The 20,005-nt window shown below is 36.4% G+C and overlaps 2 protein-coding genes across 3 annotated transcripts; one reads left to right on the top strand and one right to left on the bottom strand.

Annotated features, from left to right (window-relative positions):
* On the bottom strand, positions 1–4,253 carry rcn3 (reticulocalbin 3, EF-hand calcium binding domain). 2 transcript variants are annotated; one of them, XM_056255259.1, is made up of 8 exons: positions 4,130–4,253; positions 3,554–3,775; positions 3,261–3,454; positions 2,805–2,977; positions 1,875–1,935; positions 1,674–1,765; positions 1,483–1,590; positions 1–178 (listed from the first exon to the last, which is right to left on the bottom strand). In XM_056255259.1, exons 2-8 carry the CDS (start codon positions 3,766–3,768, stop codon positions 74–76), a joined length of 948 nt encoding a protein of 315 aa, XP_056111234.1. In that variant the 5' UTR covers positions 3,769–3,775; positions 4,130–4,253; the 3' UTR covers positions 1–73. The 2 variants fall into 2 exon arrangements, with proteins under 2 accessions (XP_056111234.1, XP_056111233.1); XM_056255258.1 differs by lacking the exon at positions 1–178 and adding an exon at positions 820–1,314.
* Positions 4,254–11,368: 7,115 nt separating this feature from the next.
* On the top strand, positions 11,369–18,633 carry pax10 (paired box 10). Its single transcript, XM_056255264.1, has 8 exons — positions 11,369–11,891; positions 14,059–14,224; positions 14,706–14,873; positions 15,694–15,776; positions 15,906–16,062; positions 16,363–16,433; positions 17,719–17,863; positions 18,037–18,633. The coding sequence occupies exons 2-8, from the start codon at positions 14,119–14,121 to the stop codon at positions 18,135–18,137; spliced, it is 831 nt and encodes a 276-aa protein (XP_056111239.1). The 5' UTR covers positions 11,369–11,891; positions 14,059–14,118; the 3' UTR covers positions 18,138–18,633.
* The last annotated feature ends 1,372 nt before the right edge of the window (positions 18,634–20,005 follow it).

Below are 20,005 nucleotides of genomic sequence, written 5' to 3'. Positions count from 1 at the left end.
TTTAAAAGTCACATTTGTCTTATTTTAATAGTTTGAAGAAGAGACATTCAGGCTTTTTGTGGTCATAACAGGGTTAAAGTTCATCATGATCTTCTACCAGGGTCCCAAAGTCGGTTATTGTGCTAACTTTAATGAAATCCATTCTATCCATGATCTCACTGATAGAGAGACGACCATCCTGAGAATGACAGCAAAGGACACAGACACAATTTGGAAAATGCAGAGGGGAAAGAATGATTTAGTTTGGAAAAAGAGATTAAGAATAAAAGCTACGAATAAAAATTATTTCATAAGCTTTTGTGAGTAACAATTACACCTCCTATCAGAATGCAATGCAATGTCTTTGTGAGAACACAGAAATTAAACCCCAGGCACAAATTATTTTTTTTAAACCAACATGGCTTTATTTAGAGTTCACAGAGAGAAAAATGTTCCACCAATACAGTGTCAATCACTTTTGTCTCCTCCCACACTGTAAAACGTGATCAGTTGACTTAACTTAAAAATAAGTGAGGAAACCCATTGCCTTAAAATTATTAAGTAATAAACTTCATGCGTAATTGAAAAAAATAAGTTATGTGAATTTGACAATTCCACATAATTTAATTTGTTCAATTACACATGAAGTCTATTTACTTAAAAAAGTGAGGAAACCCATTGCCTTGAAATTATTTCTTAAGTTAAGTCAACTGATCACGTTTTACGGTGTACTTACTGAATCCAACCCCTCTTTCCCTCCCTTTTTGCTCTGGCTTCACTTCTTTATACCTCTTTTCATGGGAGTGGTATGTTGAACGTGAAATGTACTTTGTAACAGTCAAAACAGGCCTGTTACATTGAATACTGATGCAACTGGCCCTGTATTCAGTGCTGAATTCCTGAGCATCTCTCAAGTGGAAGATGTATATCTGTTTCATCACAATATAAGCAAGCTGGAGTGTCTGTTCATAAGGAATCTGCTTGTTCATCATAATTTCTTTGCAAAGGCTGAAATGTGTTTGGCAATAAATAAAATGTGTATCTGTCTCAGTAAGATTCTTATCTTCATTGATTCAGAAGCTTGAAGCCTAACCCCTGACCTTTGACCCTGGAAATGGTCCTACCCAACAGGCAATGAAGACTAGCTGTCATTTTCATATTCAATTTCCTATCTTCTTACCTACACCCAAAATATACTGCCCTCCCCTATGCCCAGAAATGCTAGCATTAAAGCTCATCATGTCTTTTAGTGAGATCCTCTCCGTAATTAGTCGCCTGGCTCCCAACAAACATGTTCCAGTTTTCCAGAATCTCCTTCTTTGTGATTTTGTCATCCTGGTTAGTCAATTATATGAAGCGGATGGAAGTCCATTGTGATTCATTGGTAGCAAATTAAAAGAAAGACAGAGGTAAAGATTAATTATATTAACAATTGATTGGTATTTATGCATTATTGCGAACTAATGAAGCCACCCATATGTAGACCCAGTGGATGTCACTTACGTTGTCTTTATCAGTTTCGTGAATGAGATGCCGGGCCTCGTTATCAGCATGGTCCACCTCTCCAGGGAGGATCCATTGAGATACTTCATTGGCATCTAGGACACCGTCCTAAAATAACAAACCGTGAACCTTGAAAGAATAGCCAGGAAACACTCCAGTTGATGCTAATAGATGTCCTTCCCACTGCATACCTTATTCATGTCTCTGAACTCTGAAAAGTGTTTCTTTTCTGTTGTGACCCAATCTGGTTCATTTTCTCCATTTTCAGGGGTGAACATGTCCCCTAGGGTCAAAAGGAACACATGCACTTATTTTCAATTTATATGGCCACAAAATATCAGTTCTAATGTATGTTTTTTTTTTCTTCCCAGGAAAACACTGTAGAAATGTACCAATGTATTCCTGCAGATTAATCTTGCCATCACCATTCTTGTCAATGTCTTCAATGGTTTCCTGTAACATTGAGAGATAGATGTTTAGTGATCTATTCCATTGCTTCTTCTCAGGTGGTTTGTTCTAATATGACAGAGGATAAATGTTAATGTTAAATAGCAAAGCATAAGGGTGACAGCATTTATGGTAATTCATCTGTTACTTGGCCATTTTTTCCCAGCTTATGTCATGTTAATAATTTTGCATATTGTTGGCATATGCAGTTTATGGTAATATTAATACATTTCAATGTTTGGAAAAAATATTTGAAAGACATTTGTGTACATTTAATTGCAACTTGCCCATCGTCAAGGCAAAATACCACAGGTGAATAGGGTAAAAATGTTAATTAACAGACATCGCCATACTTCTCCAGTTGATTACTTACATTAACGATTGCAAAATTGGTTTGTATTACAAGTTTTCTAAAACGTTCTGTTGAAATATGCAAATGGAGCTTTATCTAATTAAATATGCACTAATATGCATACATTTCCAGAACAGAAATATTTTTAATGAAGCTAGATTCAAAATTATTGTTTCATTTTGTTGACATATTAGAGTTAATTATTCATGTTTTTTGAAATGTGAATTATATATTAACAAAAAAAAACTTTTGAATACATAGGAAAAGATATGTACTGTAATTGAAACCTTCAGATGCAAATACATAAAGTGTAACAAGATAAACACTTAAATGTACATTTTGGATGTTTTCTTTCCACTAGTCTGAAAGAAGACCAGTGGAAGTTATGGAAGCAAAATATCAAAATTGACCAGTCATTTAAAAAAAAAAAAAAATCCCTGTATTGTCTTGGCTTGATGTCTGTCCCTCTTTCTGATTTCTCTATCATAATAATCATTGGTCCCTTCCTCCATTATCACCTCACCTGTATCACAATGTGTCTCATGTGGTCGAACTCCTCTGGATGGAGGAAGGCAGTGAACTCTTCTCTGGTAGCGACACCGTCCCCGTCCCGGTCCGCGGACTTGAACCGTCTCTCGTCTCTAGTGAGCATGGCTTTGTAACTGCTCTTATCCTCCACATCATCAAACTCTACATCTGGAATACAGCAACATAGTATAAGTCAACCATTCATATTCTTTCCTTCTGCAGTATGTAATTCTTTCCTTCTGCAGTATGTATTGTCTATATTTATGGTCTAAACATTATTTGGCCAACATTTTTTTACCTGAAATATTAATTTATCCTAAATACAATTTCTTTTTGCCAAGATGTTGCACTATTGTTGTAGATAATAAATATTCAATCCCCTTTTAAACAGCAGTTCCTCACTAAACATGATTAGCTGCCACATCCAAATTTAAAGGCTTGTTTTAATTACCCATATAATATCCATATGTGGTGTTCTTGTACTCAATCCATCCAATCTTCCCATCCTTGTTCTGGTCGTATTCTTTCCAGTGCTTGTCAACGTTCTCCTCGATGTACCTCCTCTGCCTGTGCTTGATCCAGTGGTGTAGCTCAGCATGACTGACGAAACCATCCTTATCTGTGTCAATCTTATCCACAATCTTTCTGCATGGGGAATATATATATATATATATATAAAAAAGTAAGACACATGCTAATATTATTCTGCTATTTTCTGTATCATTCTCACATATTAAATTTTACCCTAGTCTCTCTTTGCTCTCCTCAGGGCTTAGCTGGTCAAAGGTCTTGGCTTCCTCTTTTCCCAGGAAGGCCTCGTGGTCAAACTGGAAACCATGGGCATCATCGTGAGCATGATCACTGAGGTCAGGCTTATGATGTACACGCTTCTCCTGTGCAGGCACGGCAACCGTGACCCCCCAAAACAGGGCAAGTGTCCCCAAAAAGAGCAGCTGCATATTCTCCCTAAAGAGTGTGAGAGAGAGAAAGACAGAGAAAGATTTTATTAATTCTTTCTAACCTGAAAAAGTAAGTTGCACACTAACACATAGTCATTGTGCTTGGCAATGAAAATGTAACTTTATCTTCAATGGTCTCATTTCATTTTAAACTAAATTATACAGCACAGGTGTCTTATTTAAACTTTCAGAAGAAACAACTATTTTATTTTAAAGCATGATAATAAAAAACAAATTTATGTACAGCAGATAATGACTATTGAATGAACTGTACAAAAGCAATTGGCTGTAAAAACTACAAATGTGCAATTTAAGTTTAAAATGCAAATATTTTTCATCTTAAATTTTAGCAATGACTTACCAAGCCTGCAGTGATTTCTGCTTGAGTACACCCTGAAGTTGAAGAGTAGCTTACGCGTTGGCACTGTTCTTTAAAGTGCACGTAAAATTAGGCGGGGCAACGATGTTACGTGTCCTCAAAATGTTTTATTGACAGGAAAAAGAGCCAATCACAAGACCAAATTAGGCGGGGCCGAGGAAAATTCTAAGTTCTACTGGCTGCAAAACGCCACGTTGACACGCGAACGCGCATCAGAGAGCCAGGCGCGTTTTGGCAAACTGTAAAAAAAGTTTTAAGGACAGCTCATCTTTGACAGAAATATTGTGCAGATTGCGTTTGGACTGACGCATTAATGGAAGTAAATAAAGTTAATGTAACATGCAAACTGTTTTTCGTGAAGTCTTTAAGGCGCAAGTTCATTCTGGTCAGTGGTCTTTTAAATTAACGTTACTTATACGTCTCATATAGGCCAAGTAGTAACAATTTAAATACTAGCTATTTTAAGAGTGCTGAGCGCCCATGTCGTTTTGTAAAAAAAATAAAAATATTTTTTTGCGAGATGGCAATGTTGCCGCAAATGCAAACGTTATTTCAGACTCAACCTCTGGATCAAAACAGATATTAATTCTTCAGAATCTTTTAGAAACCCTCTTCCGCAAGTTCTTTATCATTGTCAGATCACACTTGTTAAATGTCTCACGTGTTTAGAAGAGATAGCCTTGGTCCTTGGTCTTATAGGCTTCTTTTTTCTCATTGTCTCATCAATCATGTAGTTTATTAAACTCGTTTTTTAAAGTTAAGTATCTTGTTTAAATGCCCTCTTCATTACTTTATTTTCAAAACAAATAAATAAATCTGTGGCGATTTGAATATCAAAAGATTTTGGGGTTAATGTGCTCTAATCAGGATAACGGAGATCATCAATTTTTGAAATAGGCTACTAATGTTAGCTCCAGAGCTGTATAGCCTATAATAAGATTAGCTGCTTTTGAAATTATCCTATTTTTTAAATCTTCGAAATCTTCCTCTTTTACACAGACCGTTATTACTAAAGCTTTAATCCTTTTTTATACACATGCACTTTCAGAAAGTTGACATCCAAAGCAGTAATTTGTTTGTGGTCAATTTGACATCAAGGAGAATACATCAAAAAATGCAATATTGCAATAAAATAAAAGACAACTATATTCCCTGGGAATCAAACTTAACCTTTGTTTTGCTATCACCATGCTTTGCCAGTAGAGCTAAAAGGTCTAGAAGGTAGGCTACTTGGTTATGAGCAGGCCTAGACAAATGCAGATTTTTAAAACATTTTCTCGGAAATTATTATTTATGCAAATTCTGCATAATAATAATAATTTGTTACATTTATATAGCGCTTTTCTGGGTACTCAAAGCACTTTACATGGAAGGGGGAATCTCCTCAACCACCACCAATGTGCAGCATCCACCTGGATGAACATAAGTGTTAAATTGAACTGGGCTCTATAATAATAATTAAATTAGCCTAAATATTTCCTAAACAAACAAGGGCCAGCATTCACTACTGTTTAAAGGGTTGGGGTCAGTAAGACTTTTTTTTTTCTTTTTCTTTTTCTTTTTTTCTAAAAATAAATATTCAGCAAGGATGCATGAAATGGATCATAAGTGACTAGACATTATGAAGTTACAAAAGATTTCATTTTCAAATAAATGGAGTTCTTTCAGGATCAAAGAAAAAAAACATTTATTACAGTTTCCACAAAAATATTAGGCATGCACAATGGATCATGTGTCAATGAAGACGGGAGTAATGGCTGCTGAAAATTCAGCGTTGACATCACAGGAATAAATAAAAATTTAAAGCTGATTAAAATAGAAAACAGTTTTTTAAATTGTAAAAATAGTTCACAATATTTCTGTTTATATTTTTGATCAAACAAATGCAGCCATGGTGAGCATAAGACATTTCTTTCAAAAACATTAGAAAATCTTACTGACCCCAAATTTTTGAATGGTAGTGCATATAACTTTATGATTAAGGGGGCTTGAATTCTGCAGAAACCGACAAATGTTTCTGCATACATTTGCATCCAGTTTCTACATTAGCCTGCTTATGAGACAATGAGTATATACTTGCACCTATGGATGCTGTAGAACCAGTGCCACTTAGCTGTGTCTACTTTTGCCTCCTTCAACTTTATCGCCTCCTTATTCGGTTGTCTCTCGACCCCTCATCCTCCCTCACATCTTTTTGCGCAACTTTTCACACCTGCCCTCTTTCTTTACCTCTTTGTCTCTCTGCAGACACACACGGCGCTTCGTCCCTCGGTCCTCACCCCTTTTCTCTCTCTCTCTCTCTCTCTCTCTCTCTATGTATGTGTGTGTCCCCTCTCTTCTCTCTTTTAGCCTGTGGCTGTGTGTCTAGTACCATGGAGCAATTGAAGGTGACAGGGCCAGAGAGAGAGGAGGGGAGAGGGAGGACGTGGCACTCTGTAGCCTGGGGGCACACAACAACACAGAGAGAGACAGAAAGAGAGAGAGATGGTAAAGGAAATGGGAGGGCAGAGACGACAAAATAAGGAAGACGACAAGTGCTCTGGAACCAAACGGATGACACAGAGTGATGGAGAGGCTGTGGGCCTAATGAATTATTTGTAATTGATGCATTAACATCAGTGCCTCTGCCGGATTTTGGCGTCACACACTGGATATCAAGGACTACACTTACTCCTTTACCACGTATACATGCACTCTCATACATGTACACATGTTTTTTTAAGAACTTGATGTTAATTTGTCCCGGCATTGTTGCTATGGTGACCTCTCTTCCCCCTCCCCCCCAGCAGAGAGAGAGAGAGAGAGAGAGAGGGTGACAGGGATGAACTAACAAGACACTGAAAAAATGTGCCCTGAAGGAGCGTACGCTCACACACCAGCACACATAATAAACGCGCACTCAACGTCACATTTGTGCAACACGCTGACACTAAATAATAGCAACATTTTATTAGGATCCGTTCTCATTTACTTCATTTTTGTAACTATTTCAAAAAATATGACCCACACGGAGAAAGATGCTCTTCGTCTCCCATTGTGTTTCAGTTCAAATCCTCCGTCTATTTGTCTTTTTCCATGAATCCTCTGAACGAGTGACAAAGGAGACGTAGGTATGGGGGGAGGCGGAAGAGAGCGGAGGGTTTTGTCAACCGGAAATAAATAAAGCTGGCACCCTCCTTCTCCTCCGCCTCCTCTGTCTCTCATCTTCGTGCCCTCCGTGTCCCCCTTCCTTGTTTTTTTTTTCTACAAGGATACATCCATGGCCTCGTTATGTCTTCCCTTTTTCTCTCTTTCTGTTTCAGTTCCTTCGCTATCATGCGTGTACTGCATGAAACTCCTTGTGTTTTTGTTCGTGCCATGACAGTGTCTGTTAACCTGATGTAGCTTGTCACATTAAAGGGATAGTTCAACCCAAAATCAACATTCTGTCATCATTTACTCATGTCATTCCAGACCAGTTTGATGTTATTTCTTCTGGAACACAAAAGGAGATGTTTAGCAGAATGTTCAAGCTGCTCTTTTCCATACAGGGGAAGCAGCATAAAAGTAAGATAACAGTAGTTCACATGACTCTTGCACTATATTCCATTGGTTACACTTTATTTCAAGGTGACAAACAGTGTAACTACACAAATAAGCACTGATTAATATTAATTAACAATGTACTTGCACTCATTTCTCTAAGTGGGAAGAGCATTTTAATAATCCAAAGAATAAATAAATAAAGAACCTTTTTCCACTAAAAAAACAAACAAAAAAAACCTTTGTGCAATGGAAAGGTTCCATGGATGTTAAAGGTTCTTCATGGATCCATAGATGTCAATAAATAGCCTTTAATTTTAAGAGTTTACTGGGGTTAAGGTTAGGGTTAGTTTCTTGTAATAATGCATAATTTATTGTTGTTACTATAGCAAGTACATGTAATGTGTAACTATTTCACATTATTAAAGAAAAAGGATTTATATTTTATTAAAAAAAATGTATTGTCATTCCAAACATGTCATTCCATAACAAAGTGTTTCAAGTTTTCAAAGGTAACACATAGCTTTGACATTCACTTTTATTTTATAGCAAAGAGCAGTGTGAATATTGTGCTCAACTTTGTGTTCCACAGAAGAAAACAAAGTCATACAGGTTTGGAAAGAATGATAAAAATTCTTATTTTAAAGTGAACATTTTTTTTAGATTAAATTTTAGATGATCTCTTTAATATCTGTGTACATCTACTTAGTAAACTCTGTTTATGGGCATAATACCCTAGATTTAATAGCAGAAAAACAGCAGTGTCTCCCAGGCTCCCCTTTGTCCTAGACAACATTCCCCCCTGCTAGACTGATATGTACTTCTGTTGTAATAAAAATAAATAAACTCATGTCAGTGTAATCTTGTATGTTTTTTAATTATTTTTTATTTTTAGCATTTTAGTTAAGATTTTGTTATTATAAATGCATTTGAATCATTTCAAGACTTTTTGGCGGCGCCCTGAAAGTTTGCTTATGGGCCCCAGCCCCCTGGTTGAGATACTGCCTTAAAGTGCTACATGAAAAGAAAAAAAACATATGCTTCATAATTCAAAGATCGGTCTAATACCCAAAATACGAAAACAAAACCTCTTTGATCCTTCTTACCTCAAGCATTTGAGGTCTCATATTTATTCGACTTTTCCCCTAAGTTGAACCTTTCATATTAACTAGCACCAAAATTGTCATGCTTGTATGTAATGTCGGATGAGTCTCCTTTATAAGAACGGCAAGTCTCTCTCTCAGTTTTTCTCTCGCATTTTAACGTGTCACAGGCTCTTTGGTTTTTAAAGTTAATCCAATAAAATATGCAAATATAGCATTGGGATTGTGACAAAGTGCAGGGGAGGGTAAACATGCTATATACACTCTGACGTGTGTGTGTGTGTGTGTCAGAAGAGAGGCCCTTGCACGCAGGTCTGAAAGTGTCTACTCATGTTTGTATGTAATCATACTAGCAAGTGTGAAGTTGTGTGAATTTGTTTTCTTCTCACGAGAGCGGCAGTGTCTTGATTTAAAATACAAGAATATAATGGTCTGTTCATTGTGTTTACCATTATTTAAATAGTTTTCTTTTAACCCTCATGTTCATTTTGGGCACCATTAGGCACCAATGCCATTTTAAAAAGTATACTAAAGTTAAAGTAATACTTTTCCATATTATATAATGAGAACACATCTCATATACTTACCAAAGCTGAATTTATTTGATAAGAAAATACAGTAAAAACATTAATATTGAGGAAATATTATTACAAAAGTAACTTTTCTATTTGAATGTATTTTAAAATGTTATTTTGTTTTCCTGTGATGGCATTTTCAGCATCATTACTCTTTTAGCATCATTAGTCTTCAGTGTCACATGATCCTTCAGAAATAGTCTAATGATGATTTGCTGCTAAAGAAACATTTATTGCAGTTGTACTGCTTAAAAGTTGATGAATAGGAAGTTCGAAAGAACAGCGTTCATTTGAAATAGAAATCTTTTCTAACATTATAAATGCCTTTATTGCCACTTTTTTGATTAATGTGTCCTTACTAAATAAAGGCATCCATTTCTTCAGTTCTTATACTGACCCAAACTTGTGAACGCTAGTGTATAAAAACTACATCTGAACTATAACTTGGAAAATACTACATTACTCATGTTAAAGGCGTATTGTGAAATAATGCATTGCAATTTCACATGACAAGACTCCCTGACTTCTGTGTATTCTTTCGAGATTCATTGTCCGTAGCTTTTTTTGGGTTAAAAATTATCCAAAATACATATTTGATCAAATACATAACTAGCCAGTGTTCAAAACTATCTGCTTGCCTTAGCTCGATGCAAAACGGTAAGCTTGTAATAATGTTTTTAATTTTAGTGGTACTGGTGGATTTCCGCGGGAGATTCGAGCATGTCTTTGCGTCATTACGTCACATCTGTACACATAAAGAAGGAGTCTCGGCTAGTATAAGCTATATTGCGTGTGAGGATGTTGGAGGTAGAGATTTATAGCCTTTTCTCACAGCACTTGATATAATTAAACTTATCAATTTGATGGCGGATCCAGAAAGGTTCAAACGACGATCATCATCAGTGACAAACTGACAACTAGAGACTCACCCGCTGTAAAATGCAAAAGACTTCGTTCGGACTTCGGAGTGGCTACAGAAAAAAAGAGACTGCAACCGGACCCATGCGAAAACAAGGATAATATCGGAAGGACATTACATGATGTAGTCACGCAATGCTTGCTGACGTTGTTAACATTAACAATTAGAGAACATAGTGCTATAGCTACTTTGCACGGTTTTGCGTGAAATGATAACTTATAAGCAATTGTTAGATTTAATCAGCGCGATTTACTGCAATGTCAGAACCAGAACAAAAGTGAATGTTTCTTACTAGTTCAGATGACATTTCCCGGTGAAAATTCTTATGTTGGTCATACTTCCAAAAAGAATAATCTGTGATTCTGAATGACAATATCCACATCGGCGCGGTGACTGACAGCTGCACACTCTCCTCAAACACTGTGTTCATCCGCGCTGTGCCGTGTCGAGGGTGTTCAACTACAACCCACGTAAAGTTGATAATTCCGCGAATGACTGCAATTGCAGATTTCGAACAGAGATGGCGACAAAGAGGAAAAATGCCGGACTGCAGCCTTAACAATTGCTTCTTTTTTTTTTGTATTATATTATTGAGGTCAGACATTTTTCTGAGAAGCTTTTGACTACTTAATGATAAATCAAAAATTATATCAGCACACTGGATTTAGATTACTTCAGATAAACATATTTAAAGAATCTAAAGTGAAAATAATTGGTAACACTTTACAATAAGGTTCATTAGTTAACTACATTAGTTAACATTAACTAAGAATGAACAATACTTCATCAGCATTTGTTAATCTTTGTTAATGTTAATTTCAACATTTACTAATACTTTATTAAAATCTTGTTAACATTAGTTAATGCACTGTGAACTAACATGAACAAACAATGAACAGCTGGATTTGTATTAACTAACGTTAACAAAGATTAACAAAAACAGTAACAAAGTATTGCTCATGGTTAGTTCATGTTAGTTAATACATTAACTAATGTTTAACAAATGAACCTTATTGTAAAGTGCTACCATTATTTTTATAGGACCCCAAGTATATCAGCAAAGTAGATGTCATCAGCGCGGAGGGTTAACCCACCACTGGCCGCAGGCTGTCACAGAGCAGGTGCATGATCTGAAGCTCTCACAGCTCTTAGGTTAGCCATTTTTGGAAGTCCGTATCTACAAACAGCGATTTGCCTTTGTGAGACTTTAGAAATAGCTTTACGTCTCCTCTTTTTCAGTCATTTTTTGCCTCCACCTCTCTCTCTCTCACTTCATCACCCCTTTTCCTGGCATTAAGTCCAGACCTGACACTGACACTGACTCTGTGTGTCATCCCTCTCTCTCTCTTTCCCTCTCTCCCTCATTGCTTCAAGGACCAGAGTGCCTGCAGATGCATTTCTCTGTAGCCCACTACCCCTCCCTCGCCTCCTCTCTTTCGCCCTGTCTAACTCTCTCCATCTTTCTCTCCCTTTCCTCTCCTCCCATGCTCTCTTTCTCTCTCTCTCTCGAACACAGTCTAACATTAACAAAGCGAGAGAGCAGAGAGAAGAAGAGAGGGATGAACAGAAAGTGATAGAGACACTGGGCAAGTGTGGACCACTTTTACAATTCATTCATCTACCAGGTGAGTCTCCTTCCTTCACTGCCGACACAACGATTGAGACATTAACAGAAACATGACTCTTTTATTGGAAATAACAAATAGAGTGAGGAAAATGATTGGTTAATTGTGGAAAGCTTATGGCAGACTTGACCTTTGACATTTTCTGTTTTGTGTGATACCACCAAAGGCTAAATTTAAATAATTGAAATGTGCTTATATTCATCTTGGCCTGAGAGTCATACAGTCACATTCAATTAATGAAAGTAATTCATTTAAAATAGTGAAAACTTTTTCACCTTTTTTCTATACATCAATATACTTGACAGCATTATTTCATTATTTATTATTATACTTTATCAATGCATTGAATATTATTATATAGTAGATGTCAGCACATGTTGTATATAAAAGGAGCCTCTGTATGTGGATTGTATCAATATTTAACTATTCATTTCCTGGGCATATTCATTTATTAAATTAAATTAAATAAAAATGGAAATTTAATAAATTTTTTATAATTTTATTAAAATAATATGGAATTGTACAAGGAGTTATTTTGGCTTTATTGATTAAACAAAATGTAGAAATAATTGAATGTATAGTGTAGTTGTAATGCAAATTTTTATGGCACCTGTGTTGTTTCATGTCACCTCTTTATTTTTTGTTTTTTGTTTCTCCTTCCATATATCTGTGTATTGGTCTGTTTAGTAGTCCTAGATCTTCTTTTTTTTATCTTTGAGGGTCATGTTTTACTCTGAAAAACCCATGCAAATATTATCATGCAAGCACTTCTACGTCATCTTTAATGGTTAGATCTATAGTATTCATGACGACGGCCTCCTTTCTGTGTATGTTGGTAGTTTTACATGCAGAACTTTTTTTCTGACTCTTCAACAATATTTATTTATTTAGCGGAACGGTGTTTTATAAATTATGTGCAGGTGCTGGATACACTTACATTTCAGTTGGTGGCTTCACGACACAAAACGTAGATTGTGTGCCATTGTGCGGTGTATCTATAATTATCTCTTTGTTTTGTAGAAGTGTGTCTTTCTCTGTTGTGTAGACCCCGTGTGTGTCTGTGCATTGTTGTTAACATTAGTTGACAGTATTACTCTCTCCAGTCATGCGTGTGTGTACGACAATGTCAGACTAGATGTTCTATTCTTCTTAATTACTCGCTGTGTGTGTGTGTGTGTGTGTGTGTGTGTGTGTGTGTGTGTGTGTGTGTCTGTCTGTCTGTCTGTGGGGGGTCAATGTGTGTGCACGTGTGAAAGATAGATAGATAAAGACAATTAATTTGTGACCCATACTTTAAAGAGCAGATGGGTCATTCCATTATTTTTAATTTGATATGAAATTTCTGTAAGATTTAAAAAATATTCTGTATTCTGGGCATATACTGTTTTAGTGTTAATGAATTGCATTGTGCAATCTTAATTCATACATTTTAATAAATGCTGGGTTATGTCTATTATAGTTATGCATTCAGAATGGGAACAGGGTTGACATTTAACTGTTTAATTTGACATTTCAATCCTTTCATTACTGATATTTTTACGTTTAACTACTTTTAAGTTATCAGTTGTTTACTTTAGAAAATCATAATAACAGGGTTGACATTTTAAGATATGGATAAATGGATAACAGTTTGTGGACTTTAACTTGTCATTGGAAAGTTAACTTCTTAAAGGACACTGATGCCATTTCAACTAAGTTATTTTAATCTATAGAATAGTGGGCACTTATTAAGATGCTAAAATGCTAGCTTTTGTTTCCATATATTTTGTTTTCAAAAATTTTGCATAGTTGCTAATAATGCAAGGAGATGTTGGAAACACAAGGACTGAGGAGAGGCCCAAAAAATAGATCATAGAATATTGAATAAAAATACATAAATAATTGTTTTTAAAAAAAAAGCTTATTGGTGTGTTTAGATATATATTAATACACAATTGAATTTGGCATCAACTATTCATTGTTAAAGTCCTTTTCCCCCATATGCATATGAGACAAAACACCCGTTTTGTAGAATGACCAAGATCTGTTTATTCTCAGTTACAAAACATGTTAATCAGCAAATCATTTTTTTTTTCTTAAAGCCATGGAGAGGCCAAAAGAATGAAATATGAGAGCTGTTTACTGTAAAATATTTTTCTCAGTTTTGCTTCTTTTGTCCTTCATTCAGGGTTGGAGTGGTCTGGATGAAAGAAGGAGAGGGTCAGTGTTTTCTCACAGGTGACATTTTATGTATGAGAATCTGACTATGCTGAACTTACAAAACAGCTCCAACTGGACTGGCCCAAACAACTGGTACCACCCGGCCGACACCATCACCCCTCAACACGGAACAAGTATGTGAGCTTTAGTGAATTATCTCTGTATCTAGCACCTCAGCATGTGAACGTACACTGTGTGTGTATGTGTGCCAGTGTTTTTGAAGTCAGCTTTGGGGTGAACCAGCAATTCTTATACTTGACTGAGCACAAACAGAGGGTGCCAACAGCTACACCATCAGCCACGCATGTACACCCACCCACACCCACATACAAACACGGCAGTCTCTGGCCTTGACATCCTCTGTTTCATTACAGGAAGGCGGAACTAAAGCGAACAGACATTAGACAGGATTAGATGCCCATAATACAGTTGCTGCTCATTCACACGTACACAAATAAGGTCAAACTGTCAAACACAAGATGCTGCGGTGCACTAGAATTACACAATCTTCAAAGAGACAGTGCTGTCTATATAATAACATACACATTTGCACACTGAAATGCAGCACTCTTACAAGACTCTCTAAAGTTGAATGTTTTTCTCTTCTTCTCTCAGATGGTTGCGTGGAAGATCTGAATGTGCAGATGGCCGGATCAGGGGAAGGAGTGGTGCAGGGAGAGAGGGATGAGGTGGACGAGTCACAGCTACACCTGCAGCTAAAGAGAAAGCTGCAGAGGAACCGCACCAGCTTCACACAGGAGCAGATCGATGCCCTGGAGAAAGGTGTGACTCAAAGCGCTGGCTCAAACTGAGCTTTCCATGCAAAATAATCTCAGTCCTACAGAGGATAGATATTTTACATATGACCATTCTTTACTAAATCATGATAACAGGGTTGATATTTAAAGATAAAAAAAAAAAACTATAACAATGAGTGGACAAACGTGCCATTGAGAGTTATGATGTCATTATGAGAAAGTTATTTTGATCTATAGAATAGTTCATTACTTTAAAAATGGAGAGTTATGATAACAACAGGGTTCGCACAAAACTCAAACCTAATTTTTTTGTTAAGGAATTAAGACAAAGTTACTGAATAAGATAAGAATAAGAAAAATTTACTGAATTTTGTTGATGCGTTTAGTTATTTATTAATACGCTAAATTTGGCATTAACTTTTCACTGTTAAAGTCATTTTTCCATGCGAAATAATCTCAATCCTATATTGTGGATATGTATGATTGAATGACTGATTCATTTTCTGCTGCATTCCACCCTTTCTTATTCTTTCATGTTTTGTCTTTTACTGTAAAAAAATAAATAGTTTTGTCCCATTATTTAATCATCCTCATGTTGTAGCAAACCTGTAAGACTTTTTCTTCTGTGGAACAAAAAGAAGATATTTAAAATATATATATATAATTACTTGTTTTTTTCTTCCATACAATGAAAGTCAATGGGGTCCAAAGTTGTGTTCTGTACAGAAGAAAGTAAGTCATGCAGGTTTGGAACGACATGACAAAATATTAATTTTTGGACAAACTATCCCTTTAATGTTTTAAATATTAAAAATATTAAAAAGTCTATTAAATCCGTTTTCCAGAGTTTGAGCGGACTCATTACCCAGATGTCTTTGCTAGAGAGAGACTGGCAGCAAAGATTGATCTTCCAGAGGCTAGAATTCAGGTAATAGTGTTCCTTTAGCATTTTAATTATCTTCTTTGAGATTTGAATTGTGTTAATGCTGAACTGCCTTTAAACAATACAGAAAGACACTGTCCATTATGCACTGACCCATACTGGGGTGATTGACAGGTATGGTTCTCCAATCGGAGAGCTAAGTGGAGAAGGGAGGAAAAGCTGAGAAACCAGAGGAGGTCAGGGGGCACCAGTTCCTGTTCTCAGACACATACTCCCCTAAGCACATCCTTTAACTCCCCTGTATATCACTCCAATCATAGCAACAGCTCAGGTATGTCTTTTTTTAATGTCTTACTTCACACTATTAGAACATGTATGCTTTGCTTAATAATTGACGGCAAGATTTCTCCTTTGTTTTCTCTCCTATTTTCATGCATTGGTGTTTGTTTCACTTTGTCCTGTTTGTTACTCTTTCTTCAAACTCCTCAATTCAAATGTCAGTGTCAAAGTTCTTTATTGCCATGATTACATTATTGCCAAAGCAAGCATCAATAAACACAAAAGCAGTAGTAGTAGTAGTAATAGTAATAATAATGAGCTGATTCTATCCTCTTCTGTTCTCTTATATAAGGATCAATGCACAGTCGGGGTGATTCGTCTCTCTCAGCCTATAGCTCTCTGTCTGTCTTCTCCAGTATGCAGGTAATTCATGACCTCCTTTGCAGTATACCATAGTAACCTTATAAGGTGTCTGGCCTAATGCTCATAATTGTAATCCTACATCAGTGTTTAAAAGTGTAATTTTTGTTTCTGTTATGACTTATTGGCTAATACTGACACCTAGTGGCGTGCAATTGTTGTAGGCCTCTGTTACAAATGCCACTGTATTAAAAGTGATGGTTTCACACCAAATTAAAATTACGTCATCAGTTTACTCACCCAGTGAATTTCATGTTTCTTTGGAACATAAGAGAGCGTATTTTGAAAAATGTTTCAGAGGGTTCCCCCCTCCCCCGTACAATGTAAGTCAAAGGTCACCAAAACTGTCTGGTTACCAACATTCTTGACATTCATTCTGGCTCTGGATCCAACTCCTCCCCCTAGATTTCGTGTTCTACAGTGAGGACCATCTCCGAAATTGACGAAGAATCCCCACATGAATGAACTCACTGAATTAAACAGAGGGGCTTTTTAAATAATAAATAATAATAATAAACGCTTCACTTTTAATGAAGGCTATGCAGGTAGCGTTTATTCAAAACAGTTTTTTTTTTTTTTTTTAAATACAGTTTTAACGTAGTCTACAGTCAGCTACAGTGTGTAAAATATAAACAGAAATCTATTCTTTCCAGACTAGGCCTACTTTTATTTTTAATGTCTTAATTAAAAAATGATGCCGTTTCAAACATAATAGCATCCGCCTTTTTGTTTCGTTAAAATATGCAAAAGAGAGTGCTTTCTAAAATAGTAAATAATGCAGACATAAATTCCAGTAGACTACACGCATTACGCAACTGCAAGGTAAAACCATGCCGTTCTTTGAGTCCGCCTGACATTCAAACTCCTTTAAAATCGTTTATGTAGCGCCCTCTAGAGTTGCTGTGGAATATACACAGCCTGCTGTAGTTTCTAAAAATAGACACTCGCACGTATAGGCCTACAGCAGGTTTACAGTTCAACAGGTCATTTTTACTCTATAAATACCCTCCCTTTAGTCAAACAGATCAGCATTATATTTAATGACTTCAAATTCAATCACGTCACAGCAACACACCCAGTAAACACACCCAACAAGCCTGTGTTGTTCGGACTTGACTGTGGATAATTGATCTAAGACACCATCATAAAAACTTCAGAGTAATCTTATATGGGTTTTTTATTTTTGAATTAGAAGCTGTCAAATTAGTTTATTTATGAATATGTTTATACTATAAATGAAATGAGATTAATCTTTTATCTTTTTTCATCCTTCTTTCCTCTCCACTAGTCTTTGCCCTCCCAGTCCACTCCAACTTATTCCTGCATGTTACCTCCTTCTCCTTCGGCCCTTCCCCCTCTTTCTCGTAAATTTGACACCTCATCCTATACCTCTCCCCACCTCCCGCCCCCACCGACGGTGAGCACAAACACAGGTGAGTGAAGTTAGTTTTGTAACATCCACCCTCACACCGCATATGAATACTGTAATCCAAAACACTGTGTGAATGTGATTTAGCTGCTTTGTGGTTTCCTTTTGTGGTACAATAAGTGGTCAGAAGTGGCCATGTGTGAAGAACACAATGATAAGCCCCTGTGTCTCTCCCAGGATTCTTTGCTGGTGTTTCCGCAGCAGGGCAGACTGCAGTTCAAGGTGGCGATCAGGAGCTGGGACAAGGTCTGAGTCAGTACTGGACGAGACTGCAGTAAACAACACACCTTATCAATATCAGATAAAACCAGCAGAGCTTCAATCAGCAACTTTGAGCAAAGTATTTAACAAAAAATGCATCAGGAAAACCTACTTATTTAGATGATTTACACATCAGGGAAGCAGACTATGTAAGCCATAATCCTGTATATAAAAAAGATGTGGACATCACAAACCTGCACATGCGGAAGAGAAAATGGACTCCAGCATTTTTGACCTGCACCTTTATAGGCCTAGTCAGCAGAACAATGGCAGACAATAGCACAATATCATTCTCAGATATTGGTGACAAAACAGTGCACATCTAAAAATGCCTCATGTTTATGCAACAAAAAAAATATTTTTTAATTGATGTGCCAATTACAATCATTATGACAAACAGCATGTGACCAAAATGAGGATGTTTTAAAACTGCATTTGTAGTTATACACAACTGTTCAAAAGTTTGGTGTTGGCAAGATTTTTTTATATTTTTGAAAAGGCTGCATTTATTTGATCACAGTAAAACAGTAAACACAGATGTATTGTGAAAAGTATTAATATATCTTAAAAGATGACTCCAAACTTTTGAACCGTGTAGATTAATGGTATTGAAAATAATGGATTTTGAGAAGTCTATTATGAGCCTATCAGTTACCAGTCCATCATAATATAGCACTGACCGACGTGGAGCAACCAATGACAATCAAGCTTAAACTTGAGCTAAGCACTGACAATCAATCAATTGCACAAAGTAGCATAAAGGATCAAAACTGAGTATAAATCGATGTAGCCGATGACAGTCAAAATACATTATTGCGAAAGGCTGCAAAGACAATCAAACACACAACTGATCATGTGTAATATACTGAACTTAATCTAATGATTTATTACTGTACATTGTTAAATGGACATTACTGTGATTTGATTCTTGCTTTATTTCACCACTCTGTAACATTCATAGGTTTTTTCCCCTGTCAGATCCCATGAACTAGATTTGTATGTTTGAATGTGTGTGCATATGAAAGAGAGAGACAGAGATAGGGAGAGAGAGTGATAATGTTACTGTATTTATTATTAGAATTGTGAACATTTTAGTGTAAACCCTTTTGTGGAATATCTTAACATTGAAATAAAAATATTACAGTCAAAAGGAACATGCATTTGTCTGTTTTCCTTCATGCAAAGTTTTTAGTATTTGCATTTACTCTTAGTGCATCTCCCAGAACATTCTTCTATGACTTTATGCATGTCTGTCTCCCCTCATCTTTATATTTTTCTCTAGAGTAATGGTGAATTGGTTCACTTGCAGCCGTTTGGGTTGTGTTTACTTATTACTGTCAACGAACAGTAGCATTTCCTGCCTGTGTGCTGGTGGATTTCCTGTTTTTGTTACTCACATTACCACACCCATTGAAAATAATGTTCTGACAAAGTTATTCTCACAGGGACACAAATGCAGACAGTACAGGAGATATGAATAACTTTTGATGTAATAAGATATATGTTTTCATCACGCATACCAGAACATACATATAGAAAATATGGCCACTTGGCCATGTATTTGCATATTAACCAAAAGATAGATTAAAATGAAAATCTTTTAAAAATCAGTTTGCCGTTTGTCCTTGAATTTCCTTTGGCACTCACAATGCCGGAAACTGGAACGGATACACTTAGAGGTCTGACTCTGGCCATATCTGAGATGTATCCTCCAAATTTCCGGCGCACTACACTTGATGAGTTTAATTAAGGCCGATGTTAACGAGCTGTGGAGACTGAGAGGGCAAAAGCACGCAAAATTCTCTGTTTGAGCAGAGGTCACTGTAATAGTCACGTCTCTTCTATTCCCATAGGGCCTCCAGTCTCCAATCAGAGCATGTTTTAT

Source organism: Rhinichthys klamathensis, unplaced genomic scaffold (genome assembly GCF_029890125.1).
Source record: "Rhinichthys klamathensis goyatoka isolate OS25496 unplaced genomic scaffold, OSU_Roscu_1.1 h1tg000119l_1, whole genome shotgun sequence".
NCBI classification, from domain to species: domain Eukaryota; kingdom Metazoa; phylum Chordata; class Actinopteri; order Cypriniformes; family Leuciscidae; genus Rhinichthys; species Rhinichthys klamathensis.
This window is presented reverse-complemented; position numbering and strand designations above follow the sequence as displayed.

Coding starts and splice junctions, on each gene's coding strand:
- rcn3 (XM_056255258.1), bottom strand. CDS start 3,768: ATGCAGCTGCTCTTTTTGGGGACACTTGCCCTGTTTTGGGGGGTCACG. Junction 2,978..3,260: donor CACATATGGATATTATATGG/GTAATTAAAACA, acceptor GCTGTATTCCAG/ATGTAGAGTTTGATGATGTG. Junction 1,936..2,804: donor TGAGACACATTGTGATACAG/GTGAGGTGATAA, acceptor TCAATGTTACAG/GAAACCATTGAAGACATTGA.
- pax10 (XM_056255264.1), top strand. CDS start 14,119: ATGTATGAGAATCTGACTATGCTGAACTTACAAAACAGCTCCAACTGG. Junction 15,777..15,905: donor TTCCAGAGGCTAGAATTCAG/GTAATAGTGTTC, acceptor GGTGATTGACAG/GTATGGTTCTCCAATCGGAG. Junction 17,864..18,036: donor GACGGTGAGCACAAACACAG/GTGAGTGAAGTT, acceptor TGTCTCTCCCAG/GATTCTTTGCTGGTGTTTCC.